Source organism: Haliotis rubra, unplaced genomic scaffold (genome assembly GCF_003918875.1).
Source record: "Haliotis rubra isolate DU_JTF1 unplaced genomic scaffold, ASM391887v1 Scf7, whole genome shotgun sequence".
Lineage (NCBI taxonomy): Eukaryota > Metazoa > Mollusca > Gastropoda > Lepetellida > Haliotidae > Haliotis > Haliotis rubra.
In genome coordinates, this window is record NW_025767412.1 from 4,040,730 (window position 1) to 4,053,017 (window position 12,288).

Sequence of the window (12,288 nt, forward strand, 5' to 3'; positions counted from 1 at the left end):
ATTGATCATGTTCCTCTCTCTCTCTTCTTAATTCTGAAGGCTGTGGGATAGCCTAGTGGTTAAAGCGTTGGCTCGTCACGCCGAAGACCTGGGTTCGAATCCCCACATGGGTACAATGTGTGAAGCCCATTTCAGGTGTCCCCCGCCGTGAGGTTGCTGGAATATTGCTAAAAGCGGCATAAAACCAAACTCAGTCAGTCAGTCAGTCAGTCTTAATTCTGAGCTTTCTCGTTATTATGTACAATGTTATATGTCTTAGAAAATTCATTCTATCTTGTATAAGCATATATTGATTATTCACATGTGTCTATATTAATTCAATATGATACGGCCTATATTCACCTGATGAAGGGGGGGATGGGTTAGTCTAGAGGTCAAAGCGCTTGCTCGTCACACCGAAAACCCGGTTCGATTGCAAAAAGTGGGTAAAACTAAACACTCAGTCACTGATGAAAGGGCCTCTGAAGTTGATACGAGCAATAAAGAAGTGGTTTTTCATAAAAGTTTTATGTTTTCATGAAATATAGTTTCTCCAGATTGATTCATGTTTCTATACTATGAAATCAATAAAAAACTATTCATACAGGGTCCATTAATATGTAATAAATGTCAGAGTTTGTTATAAGAAATCTGTCAACTTTTAAAAACTCTATGTCTGACTAGTTTCCCGATGGCCTGCCTTCAAGTACGTCCCTTTCGTGGTATTGATTGGTTTTTAATGGGGACAGGAAACGGAGGTAAGTGTTCCGGATTGTGCTTGTCACCCTGTGGCCGGGAGCCGCCGCCGAGGTCAGGTCGTCACACGAAACAGTTGACCTCATCAGGTGGATTACTGTGAATGAAATTGCTGGTGTGGAACAGTTTGATGAGTCGAGGCCTCAGCTTGCAGGACTTGTTTGAAAAAGGGTGAGGAACTCAGCTCATGGCAGCTCGTTCCCTGTTAGGAGAATTCAGTGGATAACTTGAGTTAAACTGTTGCCACATTGAGTTATATAACCTTAAACTAGGAAACGATGTGTCACAAACCAAACTAGACCACACACACACACCTGATTGGACCTACATCACACGCACGATACTGAATGTCACACACTTAATTCAACGTCATACACTCCAGATTCAATGTTATACGCTCCAGATTCAACGTCATTCACTCCAGATTCAATGTCGCACACACCAGATTCAACGTCACACACACCAGATTCAATGTTGCACACCTGATTGGACCATATCACACACCAGATTGCACCATCTCTCTCTCTCTCTCTCTCTCTCTCTCTCTCTCTCTCTCTCTCTCTCTCTCTCTCTCTCTCTCTCTCTCTCTCTCTCTCTCTCTCTCTCTCTCTCTCTCTCTCTCTCTCTCTCTCTCTTCTCTCTCTCTTCTCTCTGACACTAGTGAATGTATATTTTAATCGTTTGTATCACTTGTATAGTCCACATTCTCCAGGAGGTTCAACCTGTATCCAGTATGTCAGGTATCATTACCTCTCTCTCACTCATTCACTCACCTGTAATTAACAGTCGTCACCTGGCTCGGCTGTTTCTCGCTATAACAGTAGCGGAGATTAGGCCAGATTCCTGCAAGATGAGTCTACATGTTAACAATGAAAAAACCCCAGGATTATAATTTGAACACGTTGAAAAGCGGATCAGAAATGAGAGAGGCTGTTCTGTGAGCCTTGTGTGGCTCTTGCAGCTGTACAATATGATTTAACCTACTTCATTATACAATGCCTGCAGGCTTTTACCACCTTTTTAACAGCCCAGCCATGCCATGAAAACTCAGTCTTGCTGTTAATGTGATGAGACAGACAGGCTTAAAACATATGTGGGGATTAAACCTGTCCGCTAGGGAGGACTGGAGTCCATGGCTCGTCACAATGCTGGCAACTAATTGGACTCAATGTCATATCTTCTTTTGAAATTTTCAAAATGGTGGTGGGAGTGTGTCGATTTGTGGCATTAGTGTTGTGTACCACTTTATGTCAAACATATTCTTGTGTAATACATAACTTTTGTCAACTTCAACACTTTTAAAACCTTAATGTCACATGTTCTTGAAAAATGTTATTGAAAGGTGTGGGTTTTTCAGAGTTGTGTTCTGAAAGGGCGATGTGATAAATGAATAAGTTGGATTGTATTTGGATGTATTCAAGTTGTTCGGATTCTTGTACATGAGTTAGAAAACTTATTTTAGTAACAGTTTTTTTGGTATATACACGTTTTAGAAAGTTAATCAGGATAATAGGGGAGTATTGGGTATGTCTGTCCAAGAAACATGATCTAGTCCTATTATACAGGGATGGCAATTTGTTACTGATCCGCGGATTTCCGCTGATTTTATTTCAAATTGTTCAATTTTGAATCGTCTAAATCCATTGAGAAATTCTCAACTCGATGACACAATATTAAAGCATTATGTCAGTAGTGGAAGATTTTAATGTTACTAGTGCAAAATCATGTTACTCATGGAATATCATTATCTTACTTATAATGTCGGGTAGCCTAGTGGTTAAAGTGTTCGCTCGTCACTCCGAAGACCCGAGTTCGATTCCCCACATGGGTACAATGTGTGAAGCCCATTTCTGGTGTCCCCTGTAATGGTATTGCTGGAATATTGCTTAAAGCAGCGTATAACTAAACTCACTCACTCACTCATTATCTTATGTTCATTTATATACCTCATCATAGTTGATGGTGTAAATGGGCTTTGAAAGTTGTGAAGGAGAGTGTATTTTTGAAGAGACAAGCTTTCTTTATTGTGTCAGTAAATGAATGATTTGTGTTGACTCAATATTTCTTCAGGAACATGTTGCAGAAGATGATTATTAAATATTTATAAAAAAATAAGCAGTATGTTTGGAGAAATCTTATGTTATAATTATAAATTTGCCTATAATTTACATAACATGTTGATTTTGCAACTTTGGTACCAAACTCATAGATCTACTTGACACATGAGTAGGTAACACTATCAAGATATGGAGCGTGAGTGTGCCTCCCCCCTCGCTAGCCTCACTATCTCCTTTGCCTTTACAACTGTTGGAGACGGGGATTCGGAGAAGCATCTTCAGGTGTTACTTGAACACAGCCTCTTCACTCCCTGTGTCCCTCCATCTGTCATCAGCAATATAGTTCTCAGTTTCCAGTCACCAGCTGGAACACTACTATGTAGCACAACTCAAGACATTGAGACTGCTTCCACCATTGGTAGGAGTGTTTGCACGAGGTCAGAGGTCGCCTCTAGCCAATGAGAGCCCACGTGTGTAAGTCTGTGAGCCAGTGTCAGTATAGCGAGGTATCCATCAGCATGTGTACGCTGTCTACCTGAGCCTCCACTACAGAATCCAGAGACAGTTACACTATAACAGTGGAATACTGCCATTGTGAATGTTTCAAGGATTATGTCCGTTCTTGGAGAGCACCCCTTAATGGAAGGCGGCCCTCCCCCCCTGGTTCCAGGGCTGTGGCGCCCTGCCCTGTGGTGTACCCCCACCCCACGGGTCCCTGAACTGCCAGTGTATCCCCAACCCCGCTCGATGACTCACCTGCTAAGTGACTACATAGCCACTACCTCCTCTTCTCCACTGTGGTACCCCTGGTATTTTAAAGGTAGGCTGTTTTCTTCTGTTGTTTAAATGTCACTTTCTTTAAAGTTGCATTTAATTGCAATGTTATGCAAAAGTGAAAAGTCAAGATTTTATGTTTTGAATGACATTTAAAAAAATGTGGAATGAATGTTAAAAATAATTTGGCACATGAACTAAATATGTAAAGCTATTGAGTAATCTATTATTTCGCAGAAATTGTTGAAGGATTATGAATAATTTATTCTTCAATTTCAAGATTGTATGCATTATAAACAATGTAATAGGAAACTGATAGAATGCAGAATAACATTAAGTAAGCTTTGGAGAGAGTAGATGAAATTATGTTAAAAGATTAATCTAAAAGTTATATTTGATGGTAGACATGCTTCTTGGTTTTGGCATCATGGTTGTTTGGTTTGATGGCTTTTGATCCTTGTCTTGGAGAATGCAATTGCTAAGATCTGGGTATGCTCTGTGAGCCAGTGACAAGCCATTCTGGTTCAGTATGTGCCATGCATGCATTATTAGCAGATAAGGAGGATTGGTTGTTATGTTGAAGGCTTAGTATTATTAATGCAATATCTGTGATCAAACATAAAGATATATTCCATATTATAGTGTCTTGGGAGGTGTATCACACACTATGTACAACATTTTATACTGATGTAATTTGAGGTCATTGTATGCTGGATTATGCCTTGCATCATTGTACCAGCACTTTTATTGTATATATACTTGGGTTAATGTATCATGCAGTTCGTTTAATACTCTACTGGATATATACATTGTATTTATATTCACCTTTGGTTAATATTGTCTGTACAACATTGTACCCGGTATTTATTGTATTTATACTCAGCAGGATTTAATGTACCATGCAGTATATCTATGCTGAAGTATAGGTTTGTGTACCATGCAGTATGTACAACAGGTGAGGTGAGGTGAAATTGGATTTAACGTCGTGCTTGAGAATATTTCGCTCCTATGACGATGTGCATGCGTGTGTGTGTGTATGTACGGCTGCTTGTACTAGCCCAGACTTAAGCTGGTTTTATAGTGCTAGCCCACTGAGATACCATGCCGCAGTGAAGCATGGATACCCCACTCTGACACATTATACTGACTCCAAGCCGACCAGTCCTTGTTGTACCCATTAATGCCGAGCTCCAGGCAGGGACCAACAATTACCATATTTTAACGTCTTTTGGTATGACGCGGTCGGTGATCGAACCCGCGACCTTCCGCTCTCCGGGCGGACGCTCTAACCACTACACCGCGGAGGCAGTCATGTACAACAGTGTACCAAATATCAGTATATATGTACATTCAGGCTAGCATGTTTCCTGTGTGTACCCACCTATTCATACAGTACAGTGTTGCAACACTCTTCCTGTATAGTGCCAAGCTGAGCAGTCCCTGGCACTTTACAAGGCACTTTACCAATCTACTTCAAGCAGGTGAAATAGCTCAATGGTTAAAGTGTTCACTTATCCCACGAGAGGGCTGGGTTCTATTAACTGGGTTCAGTGGGTTTTGGGAAGGTTGTGCCAGGATGTCACTGTCATTTTACTAAAAGCAGGTAGAGCCACTCAAGAGATCTGAGAATTACTGTAAATAGTGAAATTACTTGAAATTAAGTAGAATTCAGGTTAGGGAGGGTTGTATCTTCATTAATTGAAACTAAGACATTAACAAACATGTAATCACGTGCAAAGCTTATTTTACAGATCACACCATATTTGAAAAATCTTATTTTCCAAACCTCATCTTATTTTACAGATCATGACATTTTTACAGATATCAGCTCTTTTATAGATCCAACATTTTTATCCAAATCCTAAGGGTTAGGGGTGTCACTCATTGTCCAGTGTTTTGGAGTACCTGAAATCACTGGTGTGTGTAAGAGCAGTTTAGGATGTCCCTGAATGACCCATTGCTTAGGGCAGGGCTGACCAGGCAGAGTTCCCCATTGATAGTTGGTCATTGAGGGTCACTGGACTGAACAAATGGTGTTTGATACCAGTCTTTAGATTTCATTGATGCAAGGGTTGGGAGTTCGACACGTTGTAATTTTCATTTGAAAGTGTGCTTTTAAGAATGATAGGAAATTCATTAAGTTTGATTTATTTGTTTTTGAAACTTATAAAAAGATGGTTAGTTACGTTAGAGCCTTGTAGAAGTTTTCTCCTGGAATTGTTAGGTCTGTGACTACATTTAACTCCCGGAAATTTGCTTATAAAAACAGAATAAGTAAATGCACCTACAAGCCCATTATCAAACAATATTCCTGGCCCTATTGGCGGTGGGGTAGCCTTGTGGATAAAGCGTTTGCTCGTCATTTTGAAGACCAGGGTTCAATTCCCCACATGGGTTCAATTCCCCACATGGGTTCAATGTGTGAAGCCTAATTCTGGTGTCCCCTCCCGTGATATTGCTGGAATATTGCTAATACCGGTGTACAACTAAACTCACTGGTAGCAGGGTAAGGCATGGGTTTGAATCCCAGACAGGTTTGATTGTGAGTCTGGGTTTGTCAGCACCATATCCGTGCTCCAGGGTTTCACTGAAGGGTGAATGTCTAAGACCTGTAACACGTCGACAATCACTGATACATTCTTACATCTCTCACTCATTCGCTGTATTTGTGAATAGATGCCAATGGCTGGTGTGTTTTATAGTTGCCGTCTGCTTGGGCATTAGAGTACGTGAATGCTCGCTTGCATTAAGGGTAACTGCTTTAAGAGGTTTTATGTCTTGGGTTTAATGTGTGAAACTAAAAGTGTCAAGTTACTTCAGTAACAAGAATAAACATAAAACCATTGAAGTATAGACAGATATTTTTAGTTTAATGAGTAAAATGATCATGTGGATATGTCAACTTGAGTTTCTGCAGTATCTGGGAAAGAGATGGAGTGAAATAGAAGGATCCTCAAATTTAGGGTTCATGAAGAGGGTCTACTCATTCACTCATACACAGCCTTATTCACTCCTTCATTCCTTTACTCACTCACTCAACCAACCACACACACACACACACACACACACACACTTGCCCACCAACTCTCTTACTTGACCACTCACTCAATCTACCTCTCACTCAACCAAGCTACCACTAATTCAGCCACCCACACACTCTCACTCACTCACTCACTCACTCACTCACACTCACCCACCCACGCACCAACCCAGGCACCAACCCACCCACTCACTCACTCACTCACTCACTGACTGCCTTCGTGGTGTAGTGGTTAGAGCGTCTGCCAAAAGACGTTAAAATATGGTACTTGTTGGTACCTGCCTGGCGTTCTGCATTAATGGGTATAACAAGGACTGGTCGGCTTGGAGTCAGTATAAGGTGTCTGAGTGGGGTATTCATGTTTCACTGCGGCATGGTATCTCAGTGGGCTAGCACTATAAAACCAGCTTCAGTCTGGGCTAGTACAAGCAGCTGCACATACACATACACATGCATGCACGACATTAAACCCAATTTCACCTCACACACTCACTCACTCACTGTGTAAGTCAGTCCTGGCCAGTAACCAGCAGTTTTCAGGCCACCATTGCTCCTGTATAGTCCCATCCATTATTCATTCTAACAACCCTTGTTTATGATAAGTTTTTCATAATTCTCTGTTCACTGAGGCGGTGAGGAAGCACATGAGGTCGGATTTCAGCATTTCTGTTTGGCCATTTTAAAGTACCCATCTCTTTGTGCTGTGACATTTTGTTTTCAGATAAATATGTTCATTTTGAAAAGACCTGCTAAATGATAGATGAGACTCTGTGAGGAGCGAAACTGATATTGTACGAGTCCTTTAGCCAGGAGAACATCAAGCGTTATCTGCTCAGTTCTGTATCATTTCTAATATCTCCTACAAAGACGATTAAAGTTTATCTTCAAAATAAAATTGATAAAACTTTTGAATAATTATTTTGATAAATTTTAATGAAAATTGAACCATTCATTATTAAGGCAGTTTTAGATTGGTTAAACAGTATCTTGGGAAGGTATTTTTTGTTTATAACTAAAACACATTATTCAGAATTACAAATATTGATTGATATCCAGCTGGATGACATTTCGAACTCAAACAAGGAAATTACAGCAAGACAAGAAACACACTCCATGTACTGTGAACACGATGGGATATTTTCAGAAAGGACATGTAAAATGGACTCAGGAATCAGAAGTCTTCAGTGACTGAATTTGATTCAAAATGGGTTATTAATAATAATAATAATAATAACAACTCATGATGCACATGTTTAAACACACATGATTTTCCAATTGCAATTCTCCGTGTTAATTATAGGTGTCCTCAAACAAGCTGGAGACTGCGAGTCTTAACTTATTTCTGTCAGTGCCGTGGGGGAATTATTCTCAACAAGTGGTCCAATTTTAAGTCTGCCTAGATGTTTTGACTTTGGGACATAGCGGAAATGAGACAGTGTTTGCATGTAATTAAATCCACAACAACTAGATGTCGACGTGCATTTCAAAATTTGTTGGACTGTAAGGCTGACTGAGATGGGAATCAGTTTCCTTGACATAGTCACTTCATCAAAATGGCTGCTCGGACAGACAGAGAACCAGACATTAATATGTGGGTTAGAGACAAAGTGTTAATTTCAAGCGAACGCCATCTCCTCTTTGTAATGACACTTGTGATTATGTCATCACATGTGGCTATTAGTGGTGTTGGTTTTCCCAATATGGGACATTCCACATATATATTCCCATACTTAGCATTCATTCCGAGTACAGAGGGCGTGTGATTGCAGATCAAAATGGAAGTTAATTACTGGTTGTCCACTCACTATAGCTGTCTTTTTCAGCTGGCTTGTTTCAGTGTCAAGCTCTTTAGGAAATTAGCTAACCCTACATCACAGAAATATCTGAACTAAATAACGGGTAATTACTCTAATTTTTTACAAATTATGGAAGTATTGCTTTAATTTTTATCGCTCCAGTTAGAATGTTAGGAAGTGGTCTGTGTGTCTGTCATTCCATCTGTCTGTTCATCTATGTGACTGTCCTGAACATGTCTGTTTCATAGTTATATTACCAGAGTACAGAGCATAATCTGTTTTACAATGATTTCATACATAACAGACTTGTAAAATAGAGGAATGTCACTTTGAAATTTTGACTTGTGGTGAAAGTTACAAATGTTCTGAAATTTAGCTCAGAATGCTTTGAAATTTCATGATAAGTTGCACAGGGTGTATATCATCCCGTGGGAACTGTTTGAACATGAGGAGTAGTCTGTCTCACAGTCCCTGAACCACATTATTTTCCGTACTGCCAAGCCTGGCCTGCAGTGGTAAAGCCCTAAATAAAGCAAGTCTAGATTTCCTCTGAATCTCTGGTCTCCCTGGGGCTCCTTTTCAATTTACATGGGCTTGTTTGTTACTATCAAAATTATATATATATATATATTCAGAGACTAAGCGTTAGTCTACATGAGGAGTTGCATCCCTTGATGAAGCCAGGATCTGCTGTTATTGGGTTCAAATCCCAGATGAGACCCATTCTAGTGCTTGTGGATGCCACCCGACAAGTACAACTAGTGTTACTTGTTAAATTACTTAACTGAACTATTATCTAAAGGGTTCTCCCGAGTAGACACTATCATCACAAAGACTCCGTATTTGGGTTACAAATAAACTCAAGGTGAAGAGCAGTAGCAGGGTGTTGGCTGGAACAGCAGTTTTATCTCGGTTGACTAATTATTATTCCTGACCATATATCATCCAAGGATGTGATATCATTACAGACAGACAGGGTGGGGAGTATGTCTTGGGTTTGCATCTCCAAGGTGACAAAGCTTAGGGCAGACTGTACACACCAAGTTGTGTAATACGATCCCACAGAGCAGGAATCAGAGATATGTTTGTATCTAATTCATGTACTGCCTGAATTGCATTCACTATCAGAAACCAGTCTCAAGCCTGGGATGGGTTCATTCAAAATTGGTGTGGGAATTTATGAATGAACACTGCAGAGGGCCGGCCTATCAGCTGGAGCACTTGCTGCAGAGAAGTGTGTTCAGCGTATGGCAGAGGTTAGAAGACACGTAAGATACACAGACGGCTCAGGAATCGGAGAGATCAGGCTTTACTTCACAGTTTTTAAATGTTTTTTGGGATGACCTAGGCTGCCCTCCTCCCTCTGCATAATTTGTGATAAGCATTTTCAAATTTTCTATCAACATGTATGAATACGTCTGTGGCGAGACTTCTGACAGAGTTCAGTAGAATTTTTTTCCTGTTAATGATCAGTTTCGTGTCATGTAAAATGTCTGCCGCAAATGTGGGTTAAAATCCCTTGTGAAGTTGTACGATTTCTACATTCAAGTTGTAGTGCTTGCATCTGTTTCAGGTTTGTATTTTAATGGAATAAGGACCAATTTCATGACGGATTTAATATTGAGGCCAAAGTTCTGTTATATTTTATTTATTAATAACATTTTTTATATTTAGAATTATTTTTTAACATATTTTCAAATTATTTGTTCTATTTCCTCAAAATGTTAGCATGGTTAGTTGGGTAGGAAATGTTCAATTAGGGACCATTCATAATCATTTGTTTCTAATGAGCGGAATTAAAAAAACAAACTTTTCATATTTGGAGGTGGCAGATTTTGTCTAAGTTAAAAAGTAATCCTTAGGTTTCACATGTTTTATGTTTTGCATTGTGAAGAAGAAAATATATTCTTATTCCCAATTTGCCTGTGACAAGCACCTAACAAACGCTCCATAAATCGTGTTGTGATCTGTCATAAACGTTTAGTAATGGGTTATCTGAACAGAGCAGATCTATTGCGCTGTCTACACCTGATTGTGATCGCACAGCTACAGTAACTCGTCAACTGTTTTTGTTTTTACAGGTAGACCTAAACATATAATCTACAATTTCAGCAAAACAACTGATTTATTTATTGAAATTGTTACTACTATTTTCGATACAAAGGTTTTTGTTATCGTATACTCGTTTTCATGATAGATCTTGGTGATGAATATTTCAATATTCCATAAAACTGTTCGTATCATGGTTTAAATTGGAAACCTAAATTTAGCTCCTCCGATCATGTTGACCAACTACTAAATATTTTATAAGAAAGCTTGTTTTCATTGATTTTTATTAAAAAGAATTCAATATACATTAACCAGTAGAACCAGAACATACAATATTTATTTTTATGGCCATATTCAAGTTGTAGGCGAGTGACTGAGATTGAGGAGCCATCTTGTGAAAGTCTGTGGTGGGTCTTTGTTATCAGAAATGGAGGAAAATGATTCCATAGTTCAGAATATTAACTGACCATACCTCACCGGACAATTGGCTATTGCCCACCTTCAATTGCCATAGGAAGTATTCATTATGTATGATAATTGTTGGAAGGTGTTTGAAAAGAGGGAAGTATTTTGTCAGAACGACATAATGCATTAATAGTTGATTGGTGACTAGCATGTTCTTGGACCACCGTGGTATACATGGCATTGTCTGCGGGATGCAGTGTATATATATTTTATGAATCATGCTTCGTGAGGTTTTCAGGTTCTTCTTGAAAAATAGTATGAATTTCTAATGGGCTGTTGTCACTGTGTAAATATCAGTAGGTTTATGGATTGAAATATGTTTTAAGGAAAATACTCTCTACATCTTTGGATTCAGATATCAGTAGGTTTTTGGATTGAAATATGTTTTCAGGAAAGTAATATACTTGTTTGGATTCAGATATTAATAGGTTTGTGGATTTAAATATGTTTTAAGGAAAATACTATATACATGTTTGGATTCAAATTGTTTGATGTCAGTTGTGTAAGGTCAGATTTGATAAAGTTAGTGAAGAGAATTCTTAAAATATTGCGCAATTTCCAGCTGTACTAGGATATTTGCTGCGTGGAGACACTTTTTGCTAGGATATTGCGTTGTGGAGTTTAGTGGACATGTTCACCTGACATTCTAATTAGTAATGTGTAGAAGTATTAACAAGTACTTGTTTTATGTTGAAAAGGACAGATTTATCATTATAACAAAACTCCTCCTCTCTTGCTATTCAGAATTTACATAAAAAATAAACTATTTATTAATATTCTGTAAAAATCGATAATTATGATCCAAAATATCACGAACAATGCAAGGTGGATGTATTTCCTTCTAATAAGGAATTAAAAGTTAAGTCGAGCACTGAAATATAATCATCCTGTAAATAAATCAACGAACAATACATTTGCAAGAAACAGATAAAACCCTTCTTTAAATAAAGTAAATAGGAAATATGGAATATAAAATATATGACATTGATGTTAACAAGTATAAATGTTTAGACTGTGCTACCCAACTTTCCCCTACACTGTAAAGTGATGTTTTCATGGGTCGTGGAAACATAGATACTTAATTTCAGCCAAACTATTAAAAGACATCTGTGTCATTTTAGCCTTCGCTGTTGTTATGTCGGCAAATAATGATAAACTTGATGACCCAGTGGCTTGTTTATTTATAGTTAGTATTTCCTGTTGATTGTGATATACATGAGAGGGCTTTGTGCCTTGCAGCAGTGTGACAATACCGGCTTGATGTCACTGGTGGTAGAACAGCAACGATGCTGGAGGTTCACGAGGGGTGGTTGCTGTGAGTTATTACATCAGATCACAGGTCTGCAGTAGAACAGCAACGATGCTGGAGGTT

At 38.8% G+C, this 12,288-nt stretch overlaps 1 protein-coding gene across 1 annotated transcript in view; it reads left to right on the forward strand.

The window, feature by feature from the left end:
* The first annotated feature begins 3,062 nt into the window (after positions 1-3,062).
* Positions 3,063-12,288, forward strand: part of LOC124258603 — a 45,080-nt gene continuing 35,854 nt past the window's right edge. The window contains exon 1 of the mRNA XM_046692669.1: positions 3,063-3,612. Within this exon, the coding sequence (XP_046548625.1) occupies positions 3,405-3,612 (208 nt within the window). The 5' untranslated portion in view covers positions 3,063-3,404. The remainder of the gene's footprint in view (positions 3,613-12,288) is intronic.